We start from the raw sequence: 27,461 nt of genomic DNA, 5'->3' as shown, positions 1-27,461 counted from the left end.
AAAATAAAACGTTTTATTTTATCTATTTGCAAAATAAAGTTTAATTCTTTGCCTATTTGCAAAATAAAGTTTAATTCTTTAGATAAAATAAAACGTTTTATTTTATCTGAAATGAGTGCATTCCACGAAGTAAGGGTTTCAACAATCAAACATTTAATTCTTTAATTCCAGGAATCTACGACAGTAATTGACTAGATAATTACCTTCTAAACTTATTCCACAGAAAATGTGATAGTGGATTTTTCCATTTTGTAGGAAGGTCCAAGTGGCGTATTCAAAATTCTTAACAGTTCACTAAAAGTAGGTACTTCAGTTGCAAGGTGCAGTTTATTGTGTATACTAGTGTTATGGAAAATTTGGAAGTGCCGTGTAAACGCCGAAAAATTGGTCCTTTAACAGTTAATGAAAAAACATTAATATTTAATTGTTTTAAATCATTTACAGACAAACGTTTATGTGAAAGTGTTGATGAGACCGTTAAGTTAGTTAGCAGTACACTTGGTGTTGGGAAATCTACGATTTACAGAGTTATTAAAGAAGAGAAATGTGGTAGTTTTCAAATGCCACGTAATGCTCCAGGGAAACCAAAATTTCAAATAGAATATCATTTTAAAGAAGGACTTCGACGGAAAGTGCATGAATTCTTCTTTAGACAAGAATTTCCAACATTGGATAAAGTTCTTGTCTCAGTTCGAGATGATAAGGATTACCCAGAAATGAGTCGAAGTACGTTATGGAAACTTTTAAAAGAAATAGGCTTCCGCTGGAAAAAGAATCCCAGAAAGTCTATTTTATTAGAAAGAAGCGATATTGTCATATGGAGAAGACATTTTCTAAGAACCATAAAGGAAATGAGAAACCAAAAAAGAAAAATATTTTATCTTGATGAAACATGGATCAACGAGGGTCATACACCAAATAAATTTTGGCAGGATGAAACTGTTACAAGTCAAAGGCACGCTTTTGTAAATAACTTATCTACTGGTTTAAACCCACCATCAGGAAAGGGACGCAGGCTGATAATAGTACACATTGGCAGTTCAGACGGTTTTGTTGAAGGTGGTTTATTAACTTTTGAATCAACTCGTACCGGTGACTACCATGAAGACATGAACGCTGATGTCTTTCAAGAATGGTTCGAACAAATGATAGATCTTCTTCCTAAGAACTGTGTAATAGTAATGGATAATGCAAGTTATCACTCCAGACTTATAGAAGGACTGCCCACAACCAAGTGGTTAAAAAAAGATTTGCAGAATTGGCTGAGTTCAAAAAATATTACGTACCATCCCGGATCTATAAGAAAGGAACTTTATTCGTTGTGTGCCCTTCATAAAGAAAAATTTAAAAAATACGAAATTGATGAAATTGCCAAAAATCGTGGAATGACAGTACTTAGATCCCCACCATATCATTGTGAATTAAACCCGATTGAACTGGTATGGGCACAGATAAAGAGTGAAGTTTCAAGAAAAAATACCACTTTTAAAATTCATGATGTTAAACAGTTGTTTTTGGAGGCCGTAAATAATGTAAAACCTGAAAACTGGGAAAAGGCAGTAAATCACACTATTAAAGAAGAGGAAAAAATGTGGAAGCTGGACAATATTACTGATAAAATGATCGAGCCAGTTATTATAAATCTTGGTTCTGAAAGTTCATCTTCTGAATCTGATTTGGATTTGTAACAAGTAGCTGTAAGTTTTATATTAATATTTTTATTCATCTATTTAACATACCTTAGACGGTTTTAAAAACTCTTTTTCTCTTTTGTAATTTTTAAAAATTAAAAAAAATGTGAATTTTTTAAAACCCTTTTTAATGTAGGCCAGTCAGTTCTAATATAGTGTGTGATAAAAGAGGTCACTTTTGTTTACATACACATAACACTTTATAACACTGAAATAATTCATTTATTTTTTACAATTATTCAAAGTAATTTTTCAATTAATCTTGAGCACGCCCATGGAGTGGTCGGAGCTACCAGTTAAAATTATGCTAATTACTCTCTCGTTCATAAAAATAAACTATAACTCATTCAGCAGAGGCTGTGAATGGGCGGGTACCTAGTAGAGTATATATAATACTTATAAGAGCACCGTCTAGAGAATATTGATCATAATGTATTATTAGTGATTTTTAATTCACTGTGCATTCACATTTACCAATGAGATTTTGTTATTTGACCTAAATTAAGAGAATTCTGTTATTTGTCCCGATTTTAACATATTCTTTTCCTGTGAAATTTGCCAGCAATATGACATAATACAAACAACTATCTCAATTAGCAAAAGAAGTAGTATTTAACATTAAACTGCAGCTGTTGGTAGCCTTTGATCATTAATATTGCACAATAATCATTTGATTCTATTTTACTTGATTCTTATCACGTTTGTAACAGTTGACTTAATGATATTAACGATTAGTTTTGTTTTTTTTTTTTAATTCGCTGTGTTGTTGACTTTGTTCTTTTCCTTTTAATATAATAATTAAACTTTACAAACGCACACAACAATGAATATACAGTCTTGTCCTCGAAGAACTACAATACAAAAAATGTGATAATGTGATTATGCATCATCATCATCATTCTGGATTTACAATCCTGTGTAGGTCCTAGCATCCCCACGAATTTCTCTCCAGTGGTCCATATCCATCGCCTCCGTCAAGCACGTATTTCCATAATTTCTCATGTCTTCATCGATGTTGTCAAGGAACCTTGTTTTGGGTCTTCCTCTTCTTCACTGACCAATGAAGCAAGGAATTAACTTGTCAATTTTATTGTTGCTTTAGCGCAGTGTCGTCAGGCTGTTATACAAATATATTTGGCAACAACGCTCGAAATTTGGTAGTTAACTAGTTCATTTGTTTGCGTCTTGTATTTCTAACGTTCATGGCCTTTGCGAGCTTTCACTATTTTGTTGTATTGTGCAGTTGGATTATTATGATTCGAATTACTATTCCGGCGAAAGAAATATTTAAATATTTTTTTGTATATCCCGCTATATTTCTTCTGTCATAAAATCAAAAAAAAAAAATAGATTTCAAGTGTCAAATAAAAATAAGTGTCCAAATAAACTGAACTGAAAAGAATTGTAATTTCGTCTAAAAATATTCGTACCATAATTTGCTGCGAAAAATCATACATTTACGCAAATAATTACATAGTCATTCATAATGCCAATCCATACAGGATTTGAAATATTAACTGTAGGAAGGTTCAACGTTCAACAAATCAACAATAACACAATTTATTCTATATAATTATAATTACTTTACTTCCTGTTCCAAATTTAATCACATATTAGTTAAAAGATCAGAGGAGGATAGAGAAGAATTTGGATCTAATACATTGTATAATATAGTAGTTTAGGGTAGTATAATTACCTTTCAGTTATTGTTTTGATATAGAAAAGAAAGACGACAGAATATGGGTAATTAAACCCTAAATACTATCCTATCTAAAAAACGAAGTCGCACGGCAATGAGTAGCCGTTTTGAGAGGCATAACATTGAGAAACGTTTAGCACAATTTCTTTTAGTCCAATTCAATCTCGAAATCGATTGGGTGTTTCTTTTTTTTGTATTGTATCCTATACAGTTCAAATTCGTGCCAAATTGTATAGATTGTCGGCATACGAAATACGAGCCCCTTCCCATATCAGTTGACCCATTTGAAGTCGATTACCATAAACAACTTATATTCTGCATGTTTTTATAAATTCCCAGATTAATTAATATGGCATTTTTATTAATATTTATTAAAAACATTACCAATACATTATGGTTTTTTATTTATTTTCAACAATAAAAAAAATTCACTAAACCCTGGCTATGCATTCACTTTCATTCGTTGATTTTTTCATTACGTTAAATCCAGAGGTAGCTATGGAAAAATGACATTAAAACAATAATATTGTCAGTTAATGTCAAATATATTTTGAAGTATTGTAAAGCTTTTTGCCGTTTGTGTATTGTACAATGGGTCCAGGTAAAGTTATCAATGAGAAAATTGATTCAACCATTATTAAAATTTTTAATTCTGGAAAATCCAATTCGGAAATCGTGAATATGTTGCAATTGTCGCGCTATATTGTAAGAAATATAGTCAGAAGATATAAAATGTACGCAAAATTAAAATAAACGAAGCAGATCTAAGGGCATTAAGACAATATTACAGTGAAAAATCGTAGAGCAAATTATATGGAGTTAAGCGTTTTATGGAGTGACGTTATTGGAAGGCACATGTCACCGGCAGGCCCACAAATTAGAATTTGGTACTTATAAAGTAAGTTTTATAGTTGAAAAAATTAGTACGAATTGTTTTTAATAAATTTCATTTTATTTTAGGTTAAGAAATGCCACTGTAATGTAAACAGCAAGGAAATAAAGAAGGAAAAATTAAGGGACAATTAGCCTAGTAAAGAGTAATAATTATTTAAGTAATTATTATATATTCCAAATTAATAAAGAATAAATTCGACACAGTTTAACGTATACATTTCAAATTAAAAACAAAATAATTGACCCAGTTTAACACAAGCCTGAATGTTTAAAAATTACGACACTTAGACCTTGTTGGAAATTAATACAAGGTACGAATTGTTAAACAAGTGAGAAGAATTGAGCTGACTAAGAAGTTTTTACATAGCGTGATCCAGTTTAACACATGGAATACGTGACAAAAAGAATCTAAGGTTCGAGTTGGCGATACATAAAAACGGAATGAAGTGGGTCAGATAGGACAGTAAGAGCGCGGCGCCGAGAGTGGCCCGACGCCAGGGGGACCAGTGGGAAGTGGTCACGCCAGACGCTCCACGCCATAGTGTGGAGATCGGACGATACGCAGACAGTGGACGCGTTATTTAACTCGACGGGATAGTGTGACGTATAAGTGTCGGCAACTGGAGATTCGAAGGTTCGCAATCTCAAATCCCTGTAGACTGGAGGCGTATTCCCTAGCTAGAGCCTAAATACGCGAAGGTAACTAAGATCTATATACTAACCCAAGGTATATCTAATAATACGGAATTGTCCGACCTTTAATTCCTTGCTTGTCTCTTCTCGTCTCCCTTCGCGCCTGATCGAACATTTTTGGTCCTAACTGATATTTTGTAGTATACTGTATAGTTAATACATCGTAAACTCGAAATTTGTTTTTGTTATTCCTAGCCGTTACAGGTCGAGACTAGAAGAGATACACATTTCGCTTATGCAATGCTCCGGCTTCTAACGTAAGCCCATAGCCTCTCACTCTTTGCAGGACCTGAGACCGAGAAGTCCTTATTCCCTTCCTTTCCTGAAGATTTTCCTACCCTCTTGTAAATCCGCGAGGGCGAAACCAGTCAGTCCAGACTAGTGGAACCAGTAAGCCTTGCCCCGCTCGCAGGGATAAGTATCTCCTAAAAAAAATTGTAGAGGCATTGATAAGGACATTGAGACAGACGTCTTCTACAATGGTGACAGCCTTATCAGAGTGGAGACATTTCATTTGAGGGGTTTAGTCGATTCATCTACAGCTTCAATCCTAAATTATCACGCTTAACCCCCCCCCCCCCCCAATATTATTAGACCACTTTTAACATTACAACAAAAGAAAAATTGACTAAGATGGTCAAAAGAGTATAAAGATTGGACTCAGTCGCAATGGCATTCAATACAATGGAGTGATGAGTCCAGATCTGAAGTGTGTGTTGGAGACAGTAGGAATCGCGTCATTCGCAGGAAAAATGAAGCTTTCCATCCCGACTGCCTCAAGAGAAAAGTCAAATTTCCTGCATTTGTCGTGATCTGGGGCAGCATGTCGTCTAAAGGTGTGGGAAAGTTACATTTTATCTATGGGATTGTAAACACGGACAAATATGGGAATACTTTAGAATAATCTCTTTTACCGATCATGGAACACCGCTTATATCAGCGGAAGATTTTGTCTTTCAACAGGACGACGTAGCTTGTCATACATCAAAAAAGAGTTTAAAATGGATTGAAGACCATGGCATACCACTTCTGGAATGGGTATTTAACAGTCCCGACTTGTCCCCCGATAGAGACTTTGTGGCGCGAAATGAAAAAAGCTTTGAAAAAACATTCTGCCAGAATTTAATTTTCTTATAAATCTAACGTTGGGTCAACTGATATGGGAAGAGGCTCGTATGTAACAAATCCTTTTATCACTCTATGTACTTCTCTCCCTCTCGTGCATTGGATATTAGGTGAGATGTATAATCTCGTAGGCCAAGCAATACCCTGTCACTTAGATTCGCGATAATTGATATGTAGTATAAGATTCTTCTTCTTAACGTGCCCTATCAAGTCCCCTTGACGTTGGCGATTAACATGGCGAAACTGTCTCTGTCTTGAGCTATTCAAAAGAGTTGCTCAGCTTTCCTCATTCCTGTCCACTCCCTGATATTCTTCAACCAAGAGGCCTGCTTTCTACCAATTCCTCTGCGTCCTTCGATTTTACCCATCATAATAAGTTGAAGAATATTATATCGGTCTCCCCTTACTACGTGTCCAAAATAGGTCATCTTTCTACCATTTCTGCCATTTGATGTTATCAAGCAGCACGCGAGCAGCATTTGCTCTCTCAAGGACTGCCACATTTGTCAGCATAGCCGTCCATGGAATTTTTAGTATACGTCTGTGCAGCCACATTTCAAAGGCCTCCAGACGATTAATGGTGGGTATTTTTAATGTCCATGCTTCGACACCGTATAAGAGGAGTGACCAAAAGTTATCATTACAGAAGAATGACGTCATTTTTAAAAATGTCGTGCGGGCTATCTCGATTCTACGTTTTATCTCTTGATCTGGATCCAGTTGTTCAGTAATATGGCAGCCAAGATAATTAAAACTGGACACTCTTTGAATTATATGACCATCAACATATAATCGTGCATCTTGATGTGCTAAACGGCTAAACACCATGTGTTTTGTTTTTAAACAGTTTATGTTTAGGCCAAAGATATAAGATTACTATTATCTTAGTAGTAAACTCACTAAACAGCACAGCGATAACCATCTCCAAGCAACAGAAGTTTTTGTATTATAAAATACCCTACAGTTAACTGATTGTTTTCGTTTTGAAAAATAATTAAATACAAAATAATCAGCGACGATGAATCCAATTCAAAAGATCCATAATAAAATACGGACAAGTTTGCAGAGGTTTTATAGATATCGTCTGGGATGAAAATACAAGTTTATATAAGATAATAACACTAACAATACCTTCAAATATGAAAGCGATATGTCAATTGCCGTATCTATACGGCATGATTCCTATAAAATTGTAAAATATCCATATTTCGTCAAATACCCTCCTACAGTCAATATTTTCTAGAAAAAAATTTACAATTACAATACAATATTTGATGAAAAAATATATAAAATTCGATAATAATAAAAAATAACTTAATCATTTATATATAACCTATATAAAACATACTCAATGTTACAATTAATCGAAAAAATATTTGGTATAACTACAAAAAATAATTAATATGTACCCCTAACTAGTATCAACATATATGCATTTTCGTACAGGGTTGAAGACAGTCAAAATAAATTCACAGTATAGAATCTCATCTACGGTTTTGATTGCACGAATGTGAGTAAAGACTATTCAGTAAAGAGTATCAATCGTTGTATTTTCGTAAATTTCCTTTCCTTAAATTTGAATAGTGTGCACAATGTTTTTGTTACTTTACTGTATATACTTCAAAAATACAAGCAGAGGAAAAACAATATTCTCAAATAAAAGATGTAAAAGAAGAAATGTTCTGTTTTGTCAAAATCATATAATAAGTAGTAAATAATATCATTTTTACAATTTATTTTGACTGCTTGCTGTGACCCAATTACCTTAAGTATAACTCGTGTTTTTGACGCCGCGCATCAAGGGAACAAGCAAGGCTGGAGGTCCAGCTTGTCGTAAGAACGGATGCGCCAATAGCTCCTGCGCAGTTGCTCGTTGAGCGGGATCCCTGACCAACATCCTGTCCAAGAATGACTGCAATCTTGGCGACACCTAATAAATAATAATAAAAATAGCTTCAAAAGATTATAAATTGAAACAGAAAAAAAGCTTCTATTAGAATTGTTATCTTTAATATTTCTTTATTTTCAGAATACAATTTCTGGTAGAAATTGTATTCTGAATAGGACTTCTGGTAGAAAAAACAAAGTTTTATTAAAAAAAAACATACAGAAGTTAAAACACTTCACCATTGTATTTAGGTATATAAAATAAACATGTAGTTAAAACTTTTTAAAACTTTTACAAGTGTCGTCAAAATTTATACAGTAGCAGCATAACGTTTTCGATCTAATCAGATCATCTTCAGTGCCTTATGTACTTGAAGCATTGATTATAAACCACCCATAGATACCTCACTCTTAGGTAAAAACGAATTCAGTGTTAAACTCCGCCCACTTACACCTCTTGGCCCCTCACGCCTAAGTACTACCTGACTGTATGGTGGCGACATTATTGAAATATTTGCCAAGATTGAAAAATAAATTTGAGTTGCTTGTTCCGGCCATTGTCTAGTGCAATAGACGACAATATAAGGATGGCATTCAGCATTTTCACAAATAATTTTAACGTGCTTGTAATTTATATTATTGAATTTCGATTTTACTTCAGAAAAAACGCTAAAAATTGATTAATGAAAACAGTAGAGGTTTTATAAAAATTATTTATTTATCAATACAATACAAAAAATAACAAAATATAAAATACATAATAAAATTAGCAGTGATAAATTACATCTCATTTAAATTACTTTTTTGTGACTTTTCAAACAAATTAATTTCCAGAATTGATGCAAACTAAAATATTTCAAGCTAATATACAGAATTTATTTGAAGATTTAGTTTATTCACTCACGGTAAAATATTGCAAAACCGCCTAATTTTAAAGAATCGCTTGGATTTACTTACATGAAATTTGGCTTACGCCTAGGCAAGATGTCAAAGAAAAAAAGATGATGCTTTTGCACTATGGTTCAGTATCACACCTTCTCAGGAGTGAAAAACTATATGTTCAAGATAAGTTCGGAAGTGCCTAAAATCAGTAATTCTAAGCAACTTTTGTTCTATAGAGTTTACCCTCTGTTTCAGGTCACTGATATCTATCAATATCAATATTCCCGCAGTTTTTTTGCCAAATTTTTGTGCGCTCTACGTCTTTCAGGGGAAATTTAACGAAAGGTATATTACTATTTGTTCCATCGTTTGTTTCAAAACATCCCGCGTAAAAACACTTATGAGTTACAGAGGTCATTTTATCTAAAATGTCCTATTTTTATAAAATTCCGCTATAACTTGTCATAACACTTGTCACAGATAATACACCTATAGGGTAAGTTCGGCCCTGACATTACTCCTACCTCCTCGCAAGTCAGAGAGAGAATGAGAAATCTCAATACGTTTTTCGAGTAACGCCATCTAGTTGTTAATACGTCTTTCGGTTACCACGAGGTGAGCTATCTAGTGGGTGGTTTATAATCAATGCTTGAAGCTAACAATGAAGTCATAGATTTCTATGACATCCATATATGAGTTACATATTTCCAAACTTAAATTATGTGTTGACTCTAGGTCGATGACAATGGATAAATTAATACTTGAGGAACTACATGTCTCTCTGCTCGGTTTTTAACACGTGGTTCTTGTCAGTTAAGACGACACAGACCAACTGTATAGAGTTGGTCTGTGTCGTCTTAACAAATCGGGATCCTTAGTGGCATCTGCAATGTGTATAATGAGTGAAAGATTAGATCTGTAAGACCTTAATTAATTATTAAACAATTGCACGGGTGTTTTTTTAGCAGTTTGTTGTACTTTGTTTAGTGGAAAATGCTTTAATATTAAATTGTTATAAGTTTCGGTAAGAAAGACTGTCAAAAAATCAGGATAATTATTAATATCATAGAAAAAGTCAATCTTTGTACTAGCTAGCGCACGTTTAAGATTCTGTAAACCAGAAGAAGTAATAAACCGTTGAAATGTTTGATTAGTGTCAACAACTTTATGCTGAGAGTCAATAAATAAAAATTGAGCTCGATGGTCAGAAAAACAAGGTTCAAATACGCCCACTCTGTAGATATTTTCAGAAAAATTTGTCATAATGTCGATGCAACTACTGGACTGGTATGTGATTCCAGTATAACCGTTTATAGTTACTTTTAGACCAAAAGATGTTGACTTTGAATACAGATTTTGAATATAAAAAAGGATCAGATTCAATTTTAAAATTTATATTAAAATCACCAAGTCATCGCAAGGATTGTGTTAGTCAAATATGCACTTATAAAAGTAAAGTGGTATTTGATTGCAATTTGGAATAAGAAACAAAATTTGTGGTTCTACTTACTTTTGTATAGGGTATTGAAATATTACAAATTACAAATACTTTATACAAAGAAAATTAAAATAATACAAGAGAAGCGTCGAAGAGTTATACAAATTTTTCTAGAAATGAAAAGTAGATATTGTGGTATACCGCAGGGTTGTCCCACTATTTTTCCCACTACAATTAGCTGAGTTGTGTATTCAATATCGGTACTCTGACATTTCAAGAAGGAGATATAAATTACAATTAAAATTTTGTATTATTTCCCAAACATTCCACAATTATAAATAGAACGTGGTTACACACTACTGATACTTTTGGGAGATAAAACACATGAACCACAAAGATGGTTAAAATATTTCCAAAAACATATAAAACGGCGTGAAAATAAAAATAGAAAAGAATACAGGAAAAAACCAAACACAAATAATACAAGACCCAACAGACGAAGAGGCAAAAGAAGTAATACAGGAACTAGAAATAATAAACGTACAAGATAAGTTAAACTTTCGGCAGATATATTGAAAGAAGAGCAAGTAATATCACAGAAAAGAATAGCTGGATTCATTATAAAAATATGGCTAATTAATAAAAATGAGATGGTTGGATATCATTGAAATTTTTATTGAATGTATAGTTATCGATAAATTTATGTCAGGTCATTTCTTAAACTAGTTATATAACAGCTATAAAGATATTACCTTGTGAGCATTTTTAAGTTTCGGTGGAGGCATTTCCCTTATCCTCCTCATTGCTTGTAAAGGAGGTTCGTTGAATAACGGCGGCTCTCCGTCTACCATTTCGATGACCATAATACCTAAAGACCAAATATCGACTTCTGGTCCGTAGGGTAATCTGGAAATCACTTCGGGAGACATCCAGTACGGAGTTCCTACCAGCGATTTTCGTTTCGGAAGTTCTTGAGAAACCTAAAAGGGGATAAAAAAAAATTAGGAAAATGCTTTTATCTCTTAGTCATATCTTTCTTGTCCATCTTGAAACTCATGTACTCCTACTCTGATCCCATTTTATGATGTCTTTTCTTAATTACTGCAGATTTATTATGTTCTGACCCCCATTTGGGAAAAGAAAGACTGTGTCACTAATGCAGAAGGCGCCCATGCCAAATCAACTCGTCAAAGGGTTGACACCTATCAATGCAATTTTTCGGCGACCTTTTTAGACGTTTTGCACACGCCGACAACGTCGCAATTTATTTGAACGTACCCCTGTCGCTGGTAACGTAATTATGGATAGGCGCTGTATTTACTCTTTATTGACTCAGTGAGTGTATTTGACTTATTCTGTCTAGATTTGCAGTTTTTCTTTTGGTTTTTTGTTTTACTTCTATTATATCAAAAGTCCTTGGTGTAAATTTCAAAAATTAATTTAATATTAGCTTTTAAGTGGAAGAAACTTAATTCTCTCTTTTTGGCATCTTGTATGCGCCAAAGTATACAAAAATAAATTGGATAGAGAAGATATAACCCAAAAAATAAGCAATTTTGTGTATAAACTCAAAAGGCAATCTTACATGTATTAGTAAAGAGACTCGTAATAAATAATAATCAATTATAAATTGATTACAAATAGGGATAACTACTCACCTGCGCACAAAAACCAAAATCGGACAATTTGACCCTTCCATCAAGGGCTAGTAATATCGAATCGGATTTGATATCTCTGTGTATAACTCCTTGGGAATGAAGGTAAGCTAGAGCCTTAAGGCACTGCTTACACACCGTTGCAATTTGCTCTTCGTCCATTCTTGAATGAGTAACGATGTCGGTAAGAGCTCCACCTGTAATAGAGTAAGTTACTGAGTACACTAAAATCAACTAAGTGGATAAAATTGACAATTAAATACTAATAAAATTGTTCTAGTATTATTACTTTATTGTAGTCAATAAAAATTATCATTTTAACCGTTAGATTTAGTACAAAATCTTTTTCTTTGCTTCAATCTATATATCTTATAGATACAAATTAAAAACGTTCCTAACTAGTTTAACTTTATTTATTTAGACAAAGTTTTGCCTTGAAAGGCAGACAAGACCAGATTCCTCCAAACAATTTTCAAAAAATCGAAATTTTTTTTTTCAAAAATAGCTGAAATTTTAGGAATAGTCGCGAATGCAGCTACTTCTTTTAATGGACTTTTCTCGAAACCACGTTTTTCAACTGGGTGTCACTCGTATTTCGAAACTAGTGCACATCAAGATGAACCAAACGGCATTTTACTCTTTAGATGTCTCTCTATGATCGGTGCTACAACCAAAAATATTCATTGTTACTTAAAAAAGTTATCAACAATTAAAAGTGAAAAAAAAAAGAGTCGAAAAATTAAAAAATTCGCCATTTTGTTTTTTTTTGTTCGGTGAAAATGATTCATTGTAGCACCGACCATAACCAATTAGATACAGAATATGAAACCATTTAGTTTTTTGCGTTCGTATAATTCGTTTCCAAGAAATAATGACACCCATCAACAAATTGGATGAGTTTGGGCAGGCATCTTCAGAGCTGCCTTTAAAAAAAAAGAAAAAAGAATTTTTTTTCAAGTAGTTTAATGTACTTTCACCTGTAAAAAGTTTTATTTTCAAATATCTATTGTACTATCAATCAAATTTATTAAAAGAAAAACAAGGTTTTTGGAGAAACATGACCTTAAAACTACTCTTGATCAATATCTCGAAAGAATTCATATAAAAATTGTATAAAAAGCATACTTTTGGTTTTCAGTTTAAAAACCTTACCTTCCAAAAACTCCATTACTACCCACAACTCATCGTTCACCAAATAACTGTCGAACATTTCCACAATATTCGGATGATGGTAATCCCTCATGATGACCACCTCGTTGAATAACAGTTCTCTTCGTTGTTGTTTTCTCAAGTCCATTTTCTTCACCGCAACTTGTCGGCCTGTCGTACGATCGTGAGCTATGCATACGGTGCCAGTAGACCCCTCTCCAATTTTGATGAATCTCTCGAGGTTTTCCCGAGGATCTTTCGATGACACGACCATTTGTAGAGCTGCCCGAAACTAAAAAAAAAAGTTAAGTCTTTAAAATTATAATAAAATGGTAGTTTCTGGTGACAATGTTTTCTTTCTTAACATGTTCATATGTAAACAGAAAAATTAAAGTAATTATTGGTTTATTGGTAATTTGTATACCCAGGATAAAAATGATAAAGTACAAGGAATACTGGTGATATACTAAATTTTAAATTTTAGCATTTCATTTAGTTTTCTACAATTCTCAATTTTGCAAAAAAAACTGCAAATTCCTGACACTGCTACTATGAAGTCATAGTTTTCACAAACAAAAAGATCCATTTTTGTAATGTGTCATCAATTAAACTGTGTTTATCAAACTAAAATATGTCATGGTGATTAAACCTGATTCAAGGACGCTAAATCCATGATTGCTTACCTAACACAGGGGAGATCCATCCAGTGACAAAAGATAAATTTCTAATACAGTAGACTCCCCAAGACGGATCGACAAAGGTGAATCAGTAAAGAAAATTTGTTCAGAGTTGAATGTGGAAAAAAGTACAGTGAATGACTGGCGAAGAGATCGGCGTTCAATCGAGGATTTCTGCGCCCAAATGGAATCAGATAAAAATCTAAAACTAGATGCACTAAAAAAACGAAATTCGAGATAGTAGATAAAGTTCTTTGGTTGTGGTTCCTTCAAGAACGACGAAGGGGCACACCTATTAGCGGCCCGATTCTAAGGGAAAAGGCTGTATGTATACACAGCAAAATTATAGAGGAAGGCGAATTTATTGCAAGTGAAGGTTGGCTGACGCGCTAGAAGGCACGTCACGGAGTTAATTATGCACACGTAAGTGGAGAAAACATGTCCGCGACGCTTCAGGAGCAACTGATTTTACCTCCAAGTTTGTAGAAATTATAAAAATGGAAAATATAAAACCCGAACAAGTATATAACATGGATGAGACGGGTCTCAATTTTAAAATCCTTCAAGAAAACATATTTTTGGGAAGTCATGAAAAATCGGCTTCTGGATTTAAAAAGAATAAAGAGCATATTACAGTTACTGTTTGTTCAAATGCAGCAGGAACATACAAAATTCCTCTTTTCTTTGTTGGTAAGTCCGCTAAATCGCGTGCATTTAAAAATTAACATCCATCGTCCGTCCCCGTATTCTACAGATCACAAAAATCAGCATTGATGAGCGCTGATCTATTCAAAGAATAGTTTGAGCGTGAATTTGTTCCGAGATTAACGCGCCATCTTAACAGCGTAAATCTTCCCACTAAAGCAGTCATACTTCTGGATAATGCTCCAACTTATCCTGGAAACCTAACATGTGAGACAGATAACATAAAAATTATCTTTCTTCCTCCTAATGTGGCAAGCTTGGTTCAACCGTTGGATTAAGGGGTGATTGAAAGCTTGAAAAGACGATACAGAAATACAAATTAGGATGTAATAATATATAATGTAACATAACTATAAATTAAGAACATTTAACGGGTTTTTACACATATATTTTAGTGGCTCATAGCATGTATACTTCGTAAGTATTAACCACATACATTTTGCATTAACGTTGCACTGATGATGGAAATTAACCTTCCGAAAACGTTCTGTAATGTCATTGTGATATAGCCCGTTTGGGTATTTTATTATATACCTTTTATAAAGGATTTGAAATAAAAAATTTTGTGATACATGGTATACAGCCAGCTGCAGGAACTTAGTTTCCTAGTGGATCATAGTTTGCGATCGAACCCACGCGAACTGTGGAACAACTACAAGCAAGACATGTCAGATGACATTTTACATCGAACTCGTGTCAATTCAAGGAATCACAATCTACAGGTGAATAAAGAGATACTGACCAGGCTTTGCTTTTGGTAAAAGAACTTTCAATAAGAGGGATTGATATTAATATGACCTAAGATAGAAACGTAGAGAAATGTAATCAGTGAAGCCGACCCCGCATGGGGATAAAGACAAAGACAATAAAGATTAAACATTAAAATCCAAAGTTAGTGGGTTATTTAGAAACCTCTAGAAATTACATTATTTTCACAGCATAATATAACTCACTTGTTCGTGTGTCAACCGTTGTTCATGATGTTTACTGGACGAAACCTGCCCCGTAGCGCTGGCGGGAGCATGTGCAGGTTGAGCCTGTTGCACGCCGTTCTTCAAATTTTGGTTCTGGTCATGTCGCGCTGGTGCAGGATGGTACCCTGCATGTTGAAGGCTTTGATGAGAACCACCGTGGCTGGAATTCGGATGTGCACCCATGTGAGGAATGGGAGCCATGGGAGGAGGTCCCGAAGACATCATGGATCCGGCCGGCGAGATCTGGGGATGATCGCGCGGATGATAGCCCATGTATTGCTCGGGGATGTTACCATTTAGATGAGAATTTGGAACTTCGTGATTGCTTAGGGAACGTTCAGCAGGAGAATTATCTCGTACTTGGGGTTTGCCTAAAAGGTTGAAAATACCAATATTAAGCATGTTTAACTATTGTCAGTAAGAAATTAAAAATAAAGCATTACAATAGATAAATATCTACAATTACAACAGATATTTTAATCTAACAAATTATAATTTGGTGATACGGGAAATTTATCAGTTTTATATGTTTTCCTAATGAACTGTACAGTTTATAGTTTGCCTTCAGTACTTCATCTGACATCGTACAAGTTTTTTTTACTATTTCCAAGGTGCGCTCGAAATCAATTTAAAATATTCTGGTTTTCACCACGAAATTCCTGGCTAAAAAATATACGACGGTGGACTACCAAAGCATCGATGTGCTCGTTTAGATCAGCAATAGATACGATAAAATAGGCTAATGTACTTACATTATATATTATGCTAGTGTTCTCAACCCTGGGGAGACAAACAAAACAAAGAAAGAAAGACAACAACAACAAAGAACAAACAAACTGGACCTGGAAAAACTGAAGATTCAGGAAGAGAAGTTCTAAGAAGAAGTCGCAAATGAGTTAAGGACGCTAGAACTGCACTCCATAGAGGACAAATGGAATAATATCAAAACAGCAGTACTGACAGCGACAGCGTCCACCCTGGGAAACAAGAAAAGGGCGGGAAGAGGAGCATGGTTCGATGACGAGTGCAGACAAGCAATAGAGGAAAGAAATGAAGCACACAAATCGTATACAACAAGAAGAACACGGGAAACACGAACATTATTTAAAGTCGCAAGACGGAAAGCAGACAAGATACGTAGAAATAAAAAAAAGAGCCTATGAAAATGGACAAATAGAAAAAAAGGAAGAAAATTTCAAAAACAACGAAATTAGAGAGGCTTACGAACACCTAAAAAGATAAAAAGTAGGTATAAACCTCAAACAAGTCTATGTTAAGATGAAAATGGGCAAATAATCAGTGACCAACAGAAAGTCACAGAAACCTGGAAGCATTATTTTCAGAACCTACTTGGTACAGAAGTAGACATGGAAGATGAAACGGGCACGGACTACGTAGAAGAGAATGGAGTAGAAGCTCCAACCATAGAGGAAGTTCTCGCAACTATTAAGGCCCAGAAAAACAATAAGGCCCCTTGGAGTTGACGAAATACTAGCAGAATTGTATAAGGTAGGTGCCGACTACCTAGCAAGTCACATCCACGCGCTCCTCAAAGACATATGGCAAGAAGAGAAAATACCCGACGACTGGAAGAAAAGTATAGCATGCCCGATCTATAAAGAAGGAGACAAACTCCAGTGCAAAAACTACCGTGGAATTTCTCTACTATGTACAGCATATAAAGTCCTACGTATATACTGTCAAAAGGAACAAACTCTACAATATATTGGCTGAATTGGCAGTACCACACAAGCTAATTAGACTCATTAAAGCCACAATGGATGAACTGCTTCGAATAATTATGCAAGGGAAAATAGCAGGAAAAAGGTCCATAGGAAGAAGACGAAACTCCTGGCTAAAGAATCTACGGGAATGGTATAGCTGTAGCAACAACGAATTGTTTCGGTCAGCAGTTTCGAAAATACGTATAGGCCTGATGATCGCCAACCTTCGGAACGAAGATGGCACTTGAAGAAGAAGAAGATGAAACTCAGGCATGTATACGAATATAAAACCACCGGACATACTTTTCCAAAATTTCGCAGGGACTAAAGCGGGGAGATGGGCTGGCCCCAACATTGTTTAACCTGGCACTGGAGTATGCGATTAGACAAATGCAAACTTGACGAGGAAACCTACTGACCAACCGAACTAAAAACGCAAACTACAAGGCTAACACATAAAGAACAAAAATAATGACAGACGAGAAGAAATATAGTCCCACAAAACATTACACATGAAGATGACATTTAAACGGTTGGAAAGTTTACATACCTGGGAGTAGAAATATATGCCGACGGATCAGAAGATGGAGAAATACGGAAGATAATAACGCAAGCAAACAGAGCTTATTTTGCCCTCTCCCATATATTTACGTCTAAAAATATCCACCGAAATACAAAGATGAGAATCTATAAAAAAATCAATCAATCAAATACAGAGATGAGAATCTATAAGAGAATCTATAAAAAATCAATCAATCAAATACAAAGATGAGAATCTATAAAAAATCTATAAAACCTTAATTCGACCAATAGCTACCATGCTATGGCAGTGAAGCATGGGTCCTGAAAGAAATATCCAAAAGCAAACTCGACACATTCGAAAGAAAAGTACTGAGGAGAATACTAGGACCTGTAAGGGAAAACGGAATTTTCAGAAGTCAATACAACAACGAGCTTTGCTAGAATGCTAGAATGCAGGGAAAGAGACCGGTTGGAAAGCCAAGAAAGCACTGGGAAGACACAGTAAACAGCGACGAACAAGCCCTTGCTTGTGCCAAGGCTCAATTTGGTCTGTCGTGCCGTATAAGAAGAAGAAGTGTTCTCAACCCTGGAGAGTGGGATAATTGTATCAGGGCCATAAAATTGTAGTAGATTAGAAAAAATTATCGTCGAATTCAATTTAACCGCATCAAATAATGGATAATGGTTATTCATTATTTTTATGAAACTAATGAATTGAAAGAAGAAGTACGACAACAAAGCTTAAAAGCAAGTAAAGCGTCAGGATCTCTTAATGACACAATCTGGAGGAACAAACACCTATGACAAGACACAAAAACAAGAATCTATAAAGCAGCCATTAGACATATATAAACATACACGGCGGAAATAAGACCTGACACATCTAAAACGGGACGACTACTAGAAACAACAGAGATGAAAATACTCCGACGAATATCAGGGAAAAGTCTGTTGGATAGGGAGAGAAGCGAAAACATAAGAAGAGCATGTAATATAGAAGACATAAATGGATGGGTGACCAAACGGAAACAGGAGTGGAACGAACACATTAGTTATCGACTTAACTAACAAATAAATAATTTCATACAAAATATCTAAAATCCTATTAGCACTAAATAAATTATTTTTTATTTTCCATGACGTTAGTCGAACAAAAATTGCATACATTGAAAATCAACTTTCACCACAAAAATAAGAAAAAACATTTACAATATCACATAAACTATTACAACAGTCACTTACTAATGCACTGTATCCTATGCAATAAAGCAATCGGTAAATAACTTTGTTTCTCTATCTTTCTGTAAACAAACTGTGTACCAATAATGGAAAATTCACTTAATACGAAATCCTCCCCATAAATATAACAAAAACACACACACAACTGGTATTTAATAGGAAATTTTTTACGCTCTGCTCAAAAATAACAGCTTTAAGGTCATATATCAAGGACAAGGAATTTCATATTTATTGTATGGTTCAACCAATCAATTATAAACTTATATAGTGGGTTTGTTTACACAATACAGGGGGTGGGTGTGTTGCTAAATTGATTATTACTCTGCACAACAGATATATATGAGGGACGCACAATAATCTTTTTGGTGTTTCAGAATAAAATGATTTTCTATGTCCCTACAAATATATATTTTTAATTACTTCGAATTACAGAGTACCACATTAAAACTTCTTCTTCTCATGGCGCCATCTCCTTTCGAAGGTTGGCGATCCAAATGGTAATTGTAGTTTTGGAAACTGCTGCGCGAAAGATTTCTGCGGATGAGCGGTCGAACCATCTCCTCAGGTCTTTCAGCCACGAGTTCTAGCGTCTTCCTACTGACCTTTTGCCCTGTACTTCTCCTTTCAGTATAACTTGAAATAATTCGTATCTTTCGCCTCTCAACACATGGCCCAAGTATTGCATTTTCCTCTCTTTGATTATTCTTAGTAATTCTTTTTGTTTACACATGCGACGAAGTACCTCAACATTAGTAACTCTTTGTACCCATGGAATTCTCAACATTCTTCTGTATATATACATCTCAAAGGCATCTATTTTTGAAGTTATACTTCTATACGCGCGCTCCACGTTGGAAATTTGTATGGGAGTGAATCTGTGAAATCATTACATATGTAAGATAATGAGTAAGAGAGAGACAGAAGATATATTTTCTCTCTCTTCCTCTCTCGAATATAAAAATGTTCCTTTTGTATATATAATTTAATATTATATATATTATATAAAGATATATATACATATAATATTATACATATAATAAAATATTTATTAATATTATTATTTAGGTGATATGTTTTGTATTATTTATTAAATGTTCATAATTATATTAGTCTTTTGTATTTCAAAATAATAATCCCAATAAATCACTGTATGATCCAGAACTGTCAATTTTGAAATACATTTGTGTCATGTCCTCGGTAGTATAGTAGTCAGTATCCCCGCCTGTCACGCGGGAGACCGGGGTTCGATTCCCAGTCGGGGAGGACTTTTTTTATTAATATTATTACATTATTGTCATTTTTAAATACTTATGGATATTACATTTTAATTTGTATTGTATTATTATATGGAATTATGTTGCACTGTATTGTAGTGTATTTTTTTATGTATATTATTGTCATTTTTAAATACTTATGAATATTGCAGTTTAATTTTTATTGTATTATTATATTAATAACAAAATAAACAATGAATTTTACTGCAGAGTATGTGTAAAAAATTTTTTGCATTCAACTCTTTTCATACATATATGAAAATAAAAAACATTTTCATCAAAATATTAATTTAATCCTTCATTGTTAGTAAGTTGTTATTAATTCTGTTTCTCTTTCTGCTATGTCTTACCTATAGAATTACATATGTAATGATTGTGCAGATTGACTCCCAAATAAATTTGTAACGGCGAATGCGTGTACAGAAGTGTAACTTCCACCGGCAGTCCCACTGGACTGCAACACCCGTTTTTTTTTCTATTTCAGAGTCCATTGTCCAACTTTCACAGCCATACAGAAGACAGAAAAAACGCAACATCTGATCATTCGGATTCTAAACTGCGGACTAAGGTCTGATCTTGTAAAAAATGTTTTCATGCTCATGAATGCTTTCCTTGCTTGTTCGATTCTTGATAGGATTTCTTTTTTTGGATTACACTGACTATTGATATTTGCTCCCAATGTTTTTGTGGAATTTACCTGTTCTACTATTTGACCCTTGGTATACACATATACGTTTATTGGTGTCTTTGAAAATACTAAAGTTTAAAACATTAAAACTTATAACGAATATTATAACAAATAAAAACAATCTTTTTACTTCCCTATGAATATGAACAAGGGTTTTAATCAGGCAAATCCTATAAGGATGTCGTCTATGTTCTCAGACAAATATGTAACTGACAAGTCATCATCACATCCGTGGTGCTAGATAATCTTCACTGTCTCAAGTTTCCTACTCCACAGTTATGTTTTGTGCTTCTTCTTCTTCTTCATGTGCCTTGTCCGTTCCGAACGTTGGCAATCAACATGGCTATTCTGACTTTGTTTACGGCAGATCTGAATATTTCAGCAGATGACAATCCGAACCATTGCCGCAAGTTTTGGAGCCACGAGTGTCTTCTCCTCCCTGGACCCCTTCTGCTGTCTATTTTCCCTTGAACGATCAGTTGTAGTACTCTATATTTATTATGTCTCATAACGTGACCCAAGTATTCCAACTTTCTTTTCTTTATACTTATTCCTACCTCTCTCTCTTTACCTATCCGGCGTAGTACTTCTTCGTTGGTCACGTGCTCAGTCCAGGATATACGTAATATACGTCGGTAAGCCCACATTTCGAAGGCCTCTACTTTTTTCATCAATGTTGCGGTCATTGTCCACGCCTCCATTCCATATAACAAAACCGGGAATACATAACATTTCAGAAGTCGAATTTTGAGAGGTAGGGTGAGGCTTTTAGAGGTGAAAATTTGCTTCATGCTAGTGAACGATGCTCTTGCCTTTTCTACTCTTATACGTATTTACTTCGCTTGATCCCAATTTGAGTTAACTGTTGTTCCCAAGTAGATGTACGAATCCACGTGTTCAATTCTTTCATTGTCTAATATCAGTTGCTGTGGTGGTTGTTGGGTTTTGCTTACTAACATCCATTTGGTTTTTGTGATATTTAGTCTGAGTCCGTATTGTGCACTTGTTTTTTGTATCTTACTCATTAGGTAACTCAGTTCCTACATGCTACTTGCTAGAATCACAGTGTCATCAGCATACCTTATGTTATTAATTATTTCTCCATTTATCTTTATGCCTTCTGTGCTTTCCTCCAGCGCTGTCTTAAATACTTCTTCTGAGTATATATTAAAGAGAATAGGAGACAAGATACAGCCCTGTCGTACCCTTTTCTTGATCTCAATTTTATTGGTCAATGTAGATCCTACTTTTACTTTAGCTGTTTGGCCCCAATAGAGACTCGCTATTGTTCGAATGTCTCTGTAGTCGACTCCGATCTTATGGAGAACTATTTTCGTGCTTTACGTTATCGAATGCTTTTGCGTAGTCTATAAAGCATATGTACACGTCTTTGTTCATATCTCTGCAGCGCTAGATGAGTACCTGTAGACTAAAATGGATGAGTACCTGTTTTGTGCTTGGATTGTCTAATTACCTGCTCGTACTTACCGATTGCGCAGTTGTACCGCAGTTTCCATGTTCCGTTTTCACAAACTGCTCTAAAGATTTTTCATAGTATCTTTTGTGTGAAAAAAGGTAGAAAGAAGATATTTTGATAGGGCACAGTGGCACCTGTTGGCGAGTATCAAATGTCTTCTCCACACCTAACAAGATATATGAAATTTTCCACAACTTCGAAATATTGATCATTAACAGTGAGATCTGCATCAACATTACCAGTTCTTTTACGTGTTAGTCGGTATAAACTTAATTTGCACTTGGTAGACCAATTCCTTCTGCTGCCGCTGCCAGATTGGTTAGAATTTTTGTAGGTCTTGCCCTGACTCCTGTTATACTTCATCTGTTGTCTAAATGCGTGTCTCTAATGTCCTTTTTGTAAGACTATATTGAAGACACAGTGTGCAGATAACACCGTGTCTTCTATCTATCCATTGAAATCAATCTTAATCTCTCATATTTATCACCTCCCATTATATATCAAAATAGCAAACTTTTCGTTGTTTAATAGTTTGTAACAATTCGCGTTCAGTTCCAGCTCTTCGTAAGAGCTGGAACGTAGTGTGCTTTATTTGACAAACTGTTGATGTGAGGGATAAATGAAAAGGAACTGTCAAGTAACACCCTAAAAATCTCTTATTTCAGTCACTCTTGAGAGAAGGCTTGTATTAGTGTGATAGTCAAACACAACAATATTTTTAGATTTGCTCAAGTATTAACAGACGATCAAGTAGTGATTGCACAAGACCAAGAAGACCTCAGGTTACATGATGAAGAAACTACAAGAAAAATATACCAAGACTGGCCTAGATATTAACCTCGCGAAAACAGAGTACCTATCTACAAGTGAAGAAGACATAGAAGATCTACAGATTGACGACAACGTAACAAAGAAACTAAGCAAAGATTAGGACAAACAAGAACAGCAATCCGACAACTTAACTCAGTATGGTGGGATAGACACCTAAATATGAAGACAAAAATCAAGATTTATAAAACATTAGTGCGGAGTATTATGACATATGGGGCTGAAAATTAGATTATAAACAAGAAAAAATAGCAGTAAGATAGTAGCAACAGAGATGGAATGCCTGCGAGGATGCTGCAGAGTAACAAGAACGGATAGGAGAAGTAATGACGAAATAAAGCAAAGAACATCAATAGAAACAGACATACTAACATATGTATATAGAACAAAAAAGACTAACGTGGTATGTACATGTAAGAAGAACTAGCGACAGCAGATGGATAAAGAAAATAACCGAATGGAGCCCCATACGAAGGAGCAAAAGAGGACGACCCCGAAGATCCTGGAGGAACGAAGTAGACGACGCCATGAGAAGAATGAGTGTTTCGATAACTTTACAGAGCTGAAAAAAGAAGAAATTTTTACAAAATTTTATACAATGGGTATCAAGAAGGAGAAAGGCTACCATTACCGAAACCAAAAAATTTTCATATAAGTACCATATGAAAGTAGGAACAAAAACTTTTTTAGTTTGTCGCACTGCATTTTGTAATATGCATGCTATTACTAAAAGTCCTGTTCAAAGAATTAAAAATTTTCGAGCTACTGGTAACCTACCTGACACAGATGGAAGGGGAAAGCATCATAATCGGCCTAATAAAATACTAGATGAAATAGTCGCTACGCTCAATGAGCACATCAAAAGCTTTCCTTCACGCAAGTCCCATTATTCTCGTAACGAGTCTCAAGAAAGATACCTTCCAGCCGATCTTAACGTAAAAAGAATGCATGAACTTTACTTGCAGTAGTACGAGTCAGAACAATACACTTTGTTAATGAAGCACGAAAAAAATTAATTCTAAAATAACCTATGATTTCTATTATAGATATTTTACCGAAAATTTTAACCTGTTTTCTGGATATCCAAGAACTGACACGTGCTCAACTTGCGATGCATTGAAAGTGCAGATAGAGTCTGCCTCAACTGAGGAAGAAAAGAAAAGGTTGGAAGTGCAAAAAGAACTTCACTTGCGAAAAGCGCAAGCCTTTTATGACGATCTTAAAGAAAAAACCGAGCTGGCAAAAGTTGACCCATCTATTGAAACAATCTGTTTGGACTACCAACAAAATCTACCTGTACCTGTCTTAACAACAGGGGAGATATTTTATGCACGACAGATTTGGGTATTTAATCAACTATTCCATTCATGCAAAAAAAATCAGTTGGTTAATTACATGTCAGATGAAACTATATCAAAAAAGGGTTGCATAGAGACTACCTCGTATTTATGGCATTTTATTAAAAAATACATAAGCGACCAAGTAAAAACCCTTTATATATTTTCTGACAACTGCACTGGGCAAAACAAAAATGCTGTAATGGTTCATTTGTTAACAGTTTTAGTTAATAATAAACGATTTTTAAAAATAGAGCATCATTTTCAGAGCCAGGTCACAGTTTTCTAACATGTGATCGTGACTTTGGTACTATAGAACAAAAAAAGTGCAAAAAAGAAATATTATATTTGCCTGAAGAGTGGTACTCTATGGTAGAAAGCTGCAGTAAAAAGTTTGTTGTTGAGTGTGTTACACAAGAAATGATTTTTGATTTTAAAACATTTTTGGAGGCACTTTAAAAAGACTTCAGTTGTCAAGAAAAAACCATTTACAATATCTAAGTACCGAATATTTATTCATGATTCTACAATGCCAGAAAATGTGTGTGTTACAGAATCTCACAATCCTTCTAGTGTAACATGTTACCCTTTCTTTAAAAACCCAGGTACATTCATAGACCTAAATATGATTCTATTGGCATATAAAGAACAACTCCCACTTAAATAAAAGAAATACAACAGTATTGTACCAATAGTAAAAAAATATGTACCTCCCGCTTATTTTCCTTTTTTTTTGACGCTATTACACGAGAACAATTAGATTATGACTAAAATACACTATATTTATCTGCCATTTTGTATTTCATGTAAAAGTCACATCATTTTTGTAATGTTTTACTTTAAAATATACTACTATTTTTTGTATTTACTTGATATTTTACTTTTTCCTTATGTATTTCCTTAAATTTTCAGTTTTTTCTAGATTTTGAGAGCAAAAACCGTCCATGTGGAAATTTAAAAAAAAAAAATTGAACTTAATTTTCAAAAATTCAAATTCAAAAAGTACCACATACAACAACCTTGGATTTCTGTTTTCCACAGAAAATATAAAATAATTAAATTTTATAAAACTATGTGACTTACAACGTTTTTTTCTCATTTTTCTCAAAACTATAAGAACTGCACGTAACCAGTTTTTGTACTGGGGTCTTCAATTGTAAAGCCAAATCACTAACAAAAATTGTGCAAAAATTGTTTTATAGAACATATAAAAATTTTAATTCCCATAACTGTTTTTATCTCATTCATACATACATGCAATTATGATATCACTAACACCCAGTGACTATTTATAGAACAGGCAAAAATCCAAATATATAAAACAATTTTACTATATTACTACAATAATTATTACATATAAGTAAAATTTTTAAATTCGAAAAAATATCATTTGTGTGTTAATGAGTTAATATTAATATATAGCTTGTTATAGAGTTAATATAGAGGGGCTTATTATTGGCCACAATAAGATCAGTGAGCTGTAACTTTATGTTAGATTGTTTTGTTTTTTATATTATTTCCTCTACTATTTTAATACTTTGTTTTTATGTACAAGATCTAGTGCTTACGTTAAACCTCTAATGAAGCTTTTCTATGCACTCTTAAATCTTTTTATAGAATGCATTATTGTTGTTTTTGGAACAAATTGCCTGTGTCTAATTTAATATAAAATTATATCACTAATAATAAATTATGACTGAAGTGTTTTGTTTTTGATTACTTATACTCTATTTATTTAGTTAAATAAACCATCCTTTCATGCATATTTTCAATACAAAATAGTTTTGATATTTTACATACATTAGGCTTCCCATGTCGGTTCAGCTTTTTATACACTTCTTGTTTTGTTTTTACTCTTTATTTGATTATTTGTGTTATTCTATAGAAATATTTGTTATTTAAACTTGTTTTAGTTGTTTTTGTTTCCTTTTCTTCGTTTTCAATTGGCATATATCAAACAAGGAAATATGGATTGATATATAAATGCTTGAATTAACAAAACATACACAGTCGTCAGACAGGGGAACTTACCTGGTATTTTTCAGAATATGAATTCATTTAATGGCACATTTATTTATGAACTTGTGATCAAATGTTTCCTAAGTATAATTTAATAATATTAAAACGTAAAGTTTAATTGGAGTAACTTACTTATACTAGGATCTCTCCGCATTGATGTATACTGCATAATTTGTTCCTCAGGTACTGATGGAGGCACATTGGTGTTGTTCCTATGGTCTCTTCTTAATCTAGGAGGACTAGAAGATCTAAGAGAATTTGATCTAGCAACATTGGAAGTTTTGGGAAGCATGATACCATTATTAGGTTTGACTTGAGGTACACCTTGTTTGCTTTCATTTTTGTGATCTCCCCTTACAATGGTTTTCAGGTCTAATATCTCAGTTGGTGTAATCTCGGAAGGATCAACTAGAGGTAGTGGTCTGTTGGTTGATTTTAAGATCTGGTTATTGCCCACAATTGAAGCCCATTGCAGTGGAAGCCCTACATATTTTCCTTCATGTTTATCATAGCCTGTATGAACTCTGTGTTCAAAATTGGTCGGCTGTGATATTTGAGGTTTCTTCTTTTTCTTACTAAACATTGCAATGCTCAACAATTAAAAAGTAGCAAAGGAAGTCCTAAGTAGGTTAAAATACTTCTTGAAATATTTGTACAAAACTCTCTAGTAGTGTCAACATACGTGCTACATAACCTGATTTAAATGTTTTGAAAATAAATCTAACGACTGCTTCTTTTTGACAAATAGCGTTTTCATTTCGTTTTCCTACAAGTCACTTAATCACTTCATCAATATTATTAATCACAATATAAGTCGACGCAAATAACTAAAAAAACTACAAATAAACAAGAAATCGCCCAGTTTTCGCACTTAGAACCCTCTA

The 27,461-nt window shown here is 34.1% G+C and overlaps 2 protein-coding genes across 2 annotated transcripts; one reads left to right on the top strand and one right to left on the bottom strand.

Annotated features, from left to right (window-relative positions):
• The first annotated feature begins 75 nt into the window (after positions 1–75).
• Positions 76–7,107, top strand: LOC140440145 (uncharacterized). Its single transcript, XM_072530450.1, has 2 exons — positions 76–6,278; positions 6,968–7,107. The coding sequence occupies exon 1, from the start codon at positions 348–350 to the stop codon at positions 1,686–1,688; it is 1,341 nt and encodes a 446-aa protein (XP_072386551.1). The 5' UTR covers positions 76–347; the 3' UTR covers positions 1,689–6,278; positions 6,968–7,107.
• On the bottom strand, positions 6,277–27,461 carry mbt (serine/threonine-protein kinase PAK mbt). The gene is made up of 6 exons (XM_072530449.1): positions 26,710–27,461; positions 15,449–15,840; positions 13,117–13,405; positions 11,968–12,161; positions 11,062–11,289; positions 6,277–8,032 (listed from the first exon to the last, which is right to left on the bottom strand). Exons 1-6 carry the CDS (start codon positions 27,158–27,160, stop codon positions 7,868–7,870), a joined length of 1,719 nt encoding a protein of 572 aa, XP_072386550.1. The 5' UTR covers positions 27,161–27,461; the 3' UTR covers positions 6,277–7,867.

Source organism: Diabrotica undecimpunctata, chromosome 4 (genome assembly GCF_040954645.1).
Source record: "Diabrotica undecimpunctata isolate CICGRU chromosome 4, icDiaUnde3, whole genome shotgun sequence".
In the NCBI taxonomy this organism is placed as follows: Eukaryota; Metazoa; Arthropoda; class Insecta; order Coleoptera; family Chrysomelidae; genus Diabrotica; species Diabrotica undecimpunctata.
Note: the sequence above shows the minus strand (reverse complement) of the source record. Positions and strands in the feature narration are given on the sequence as shown.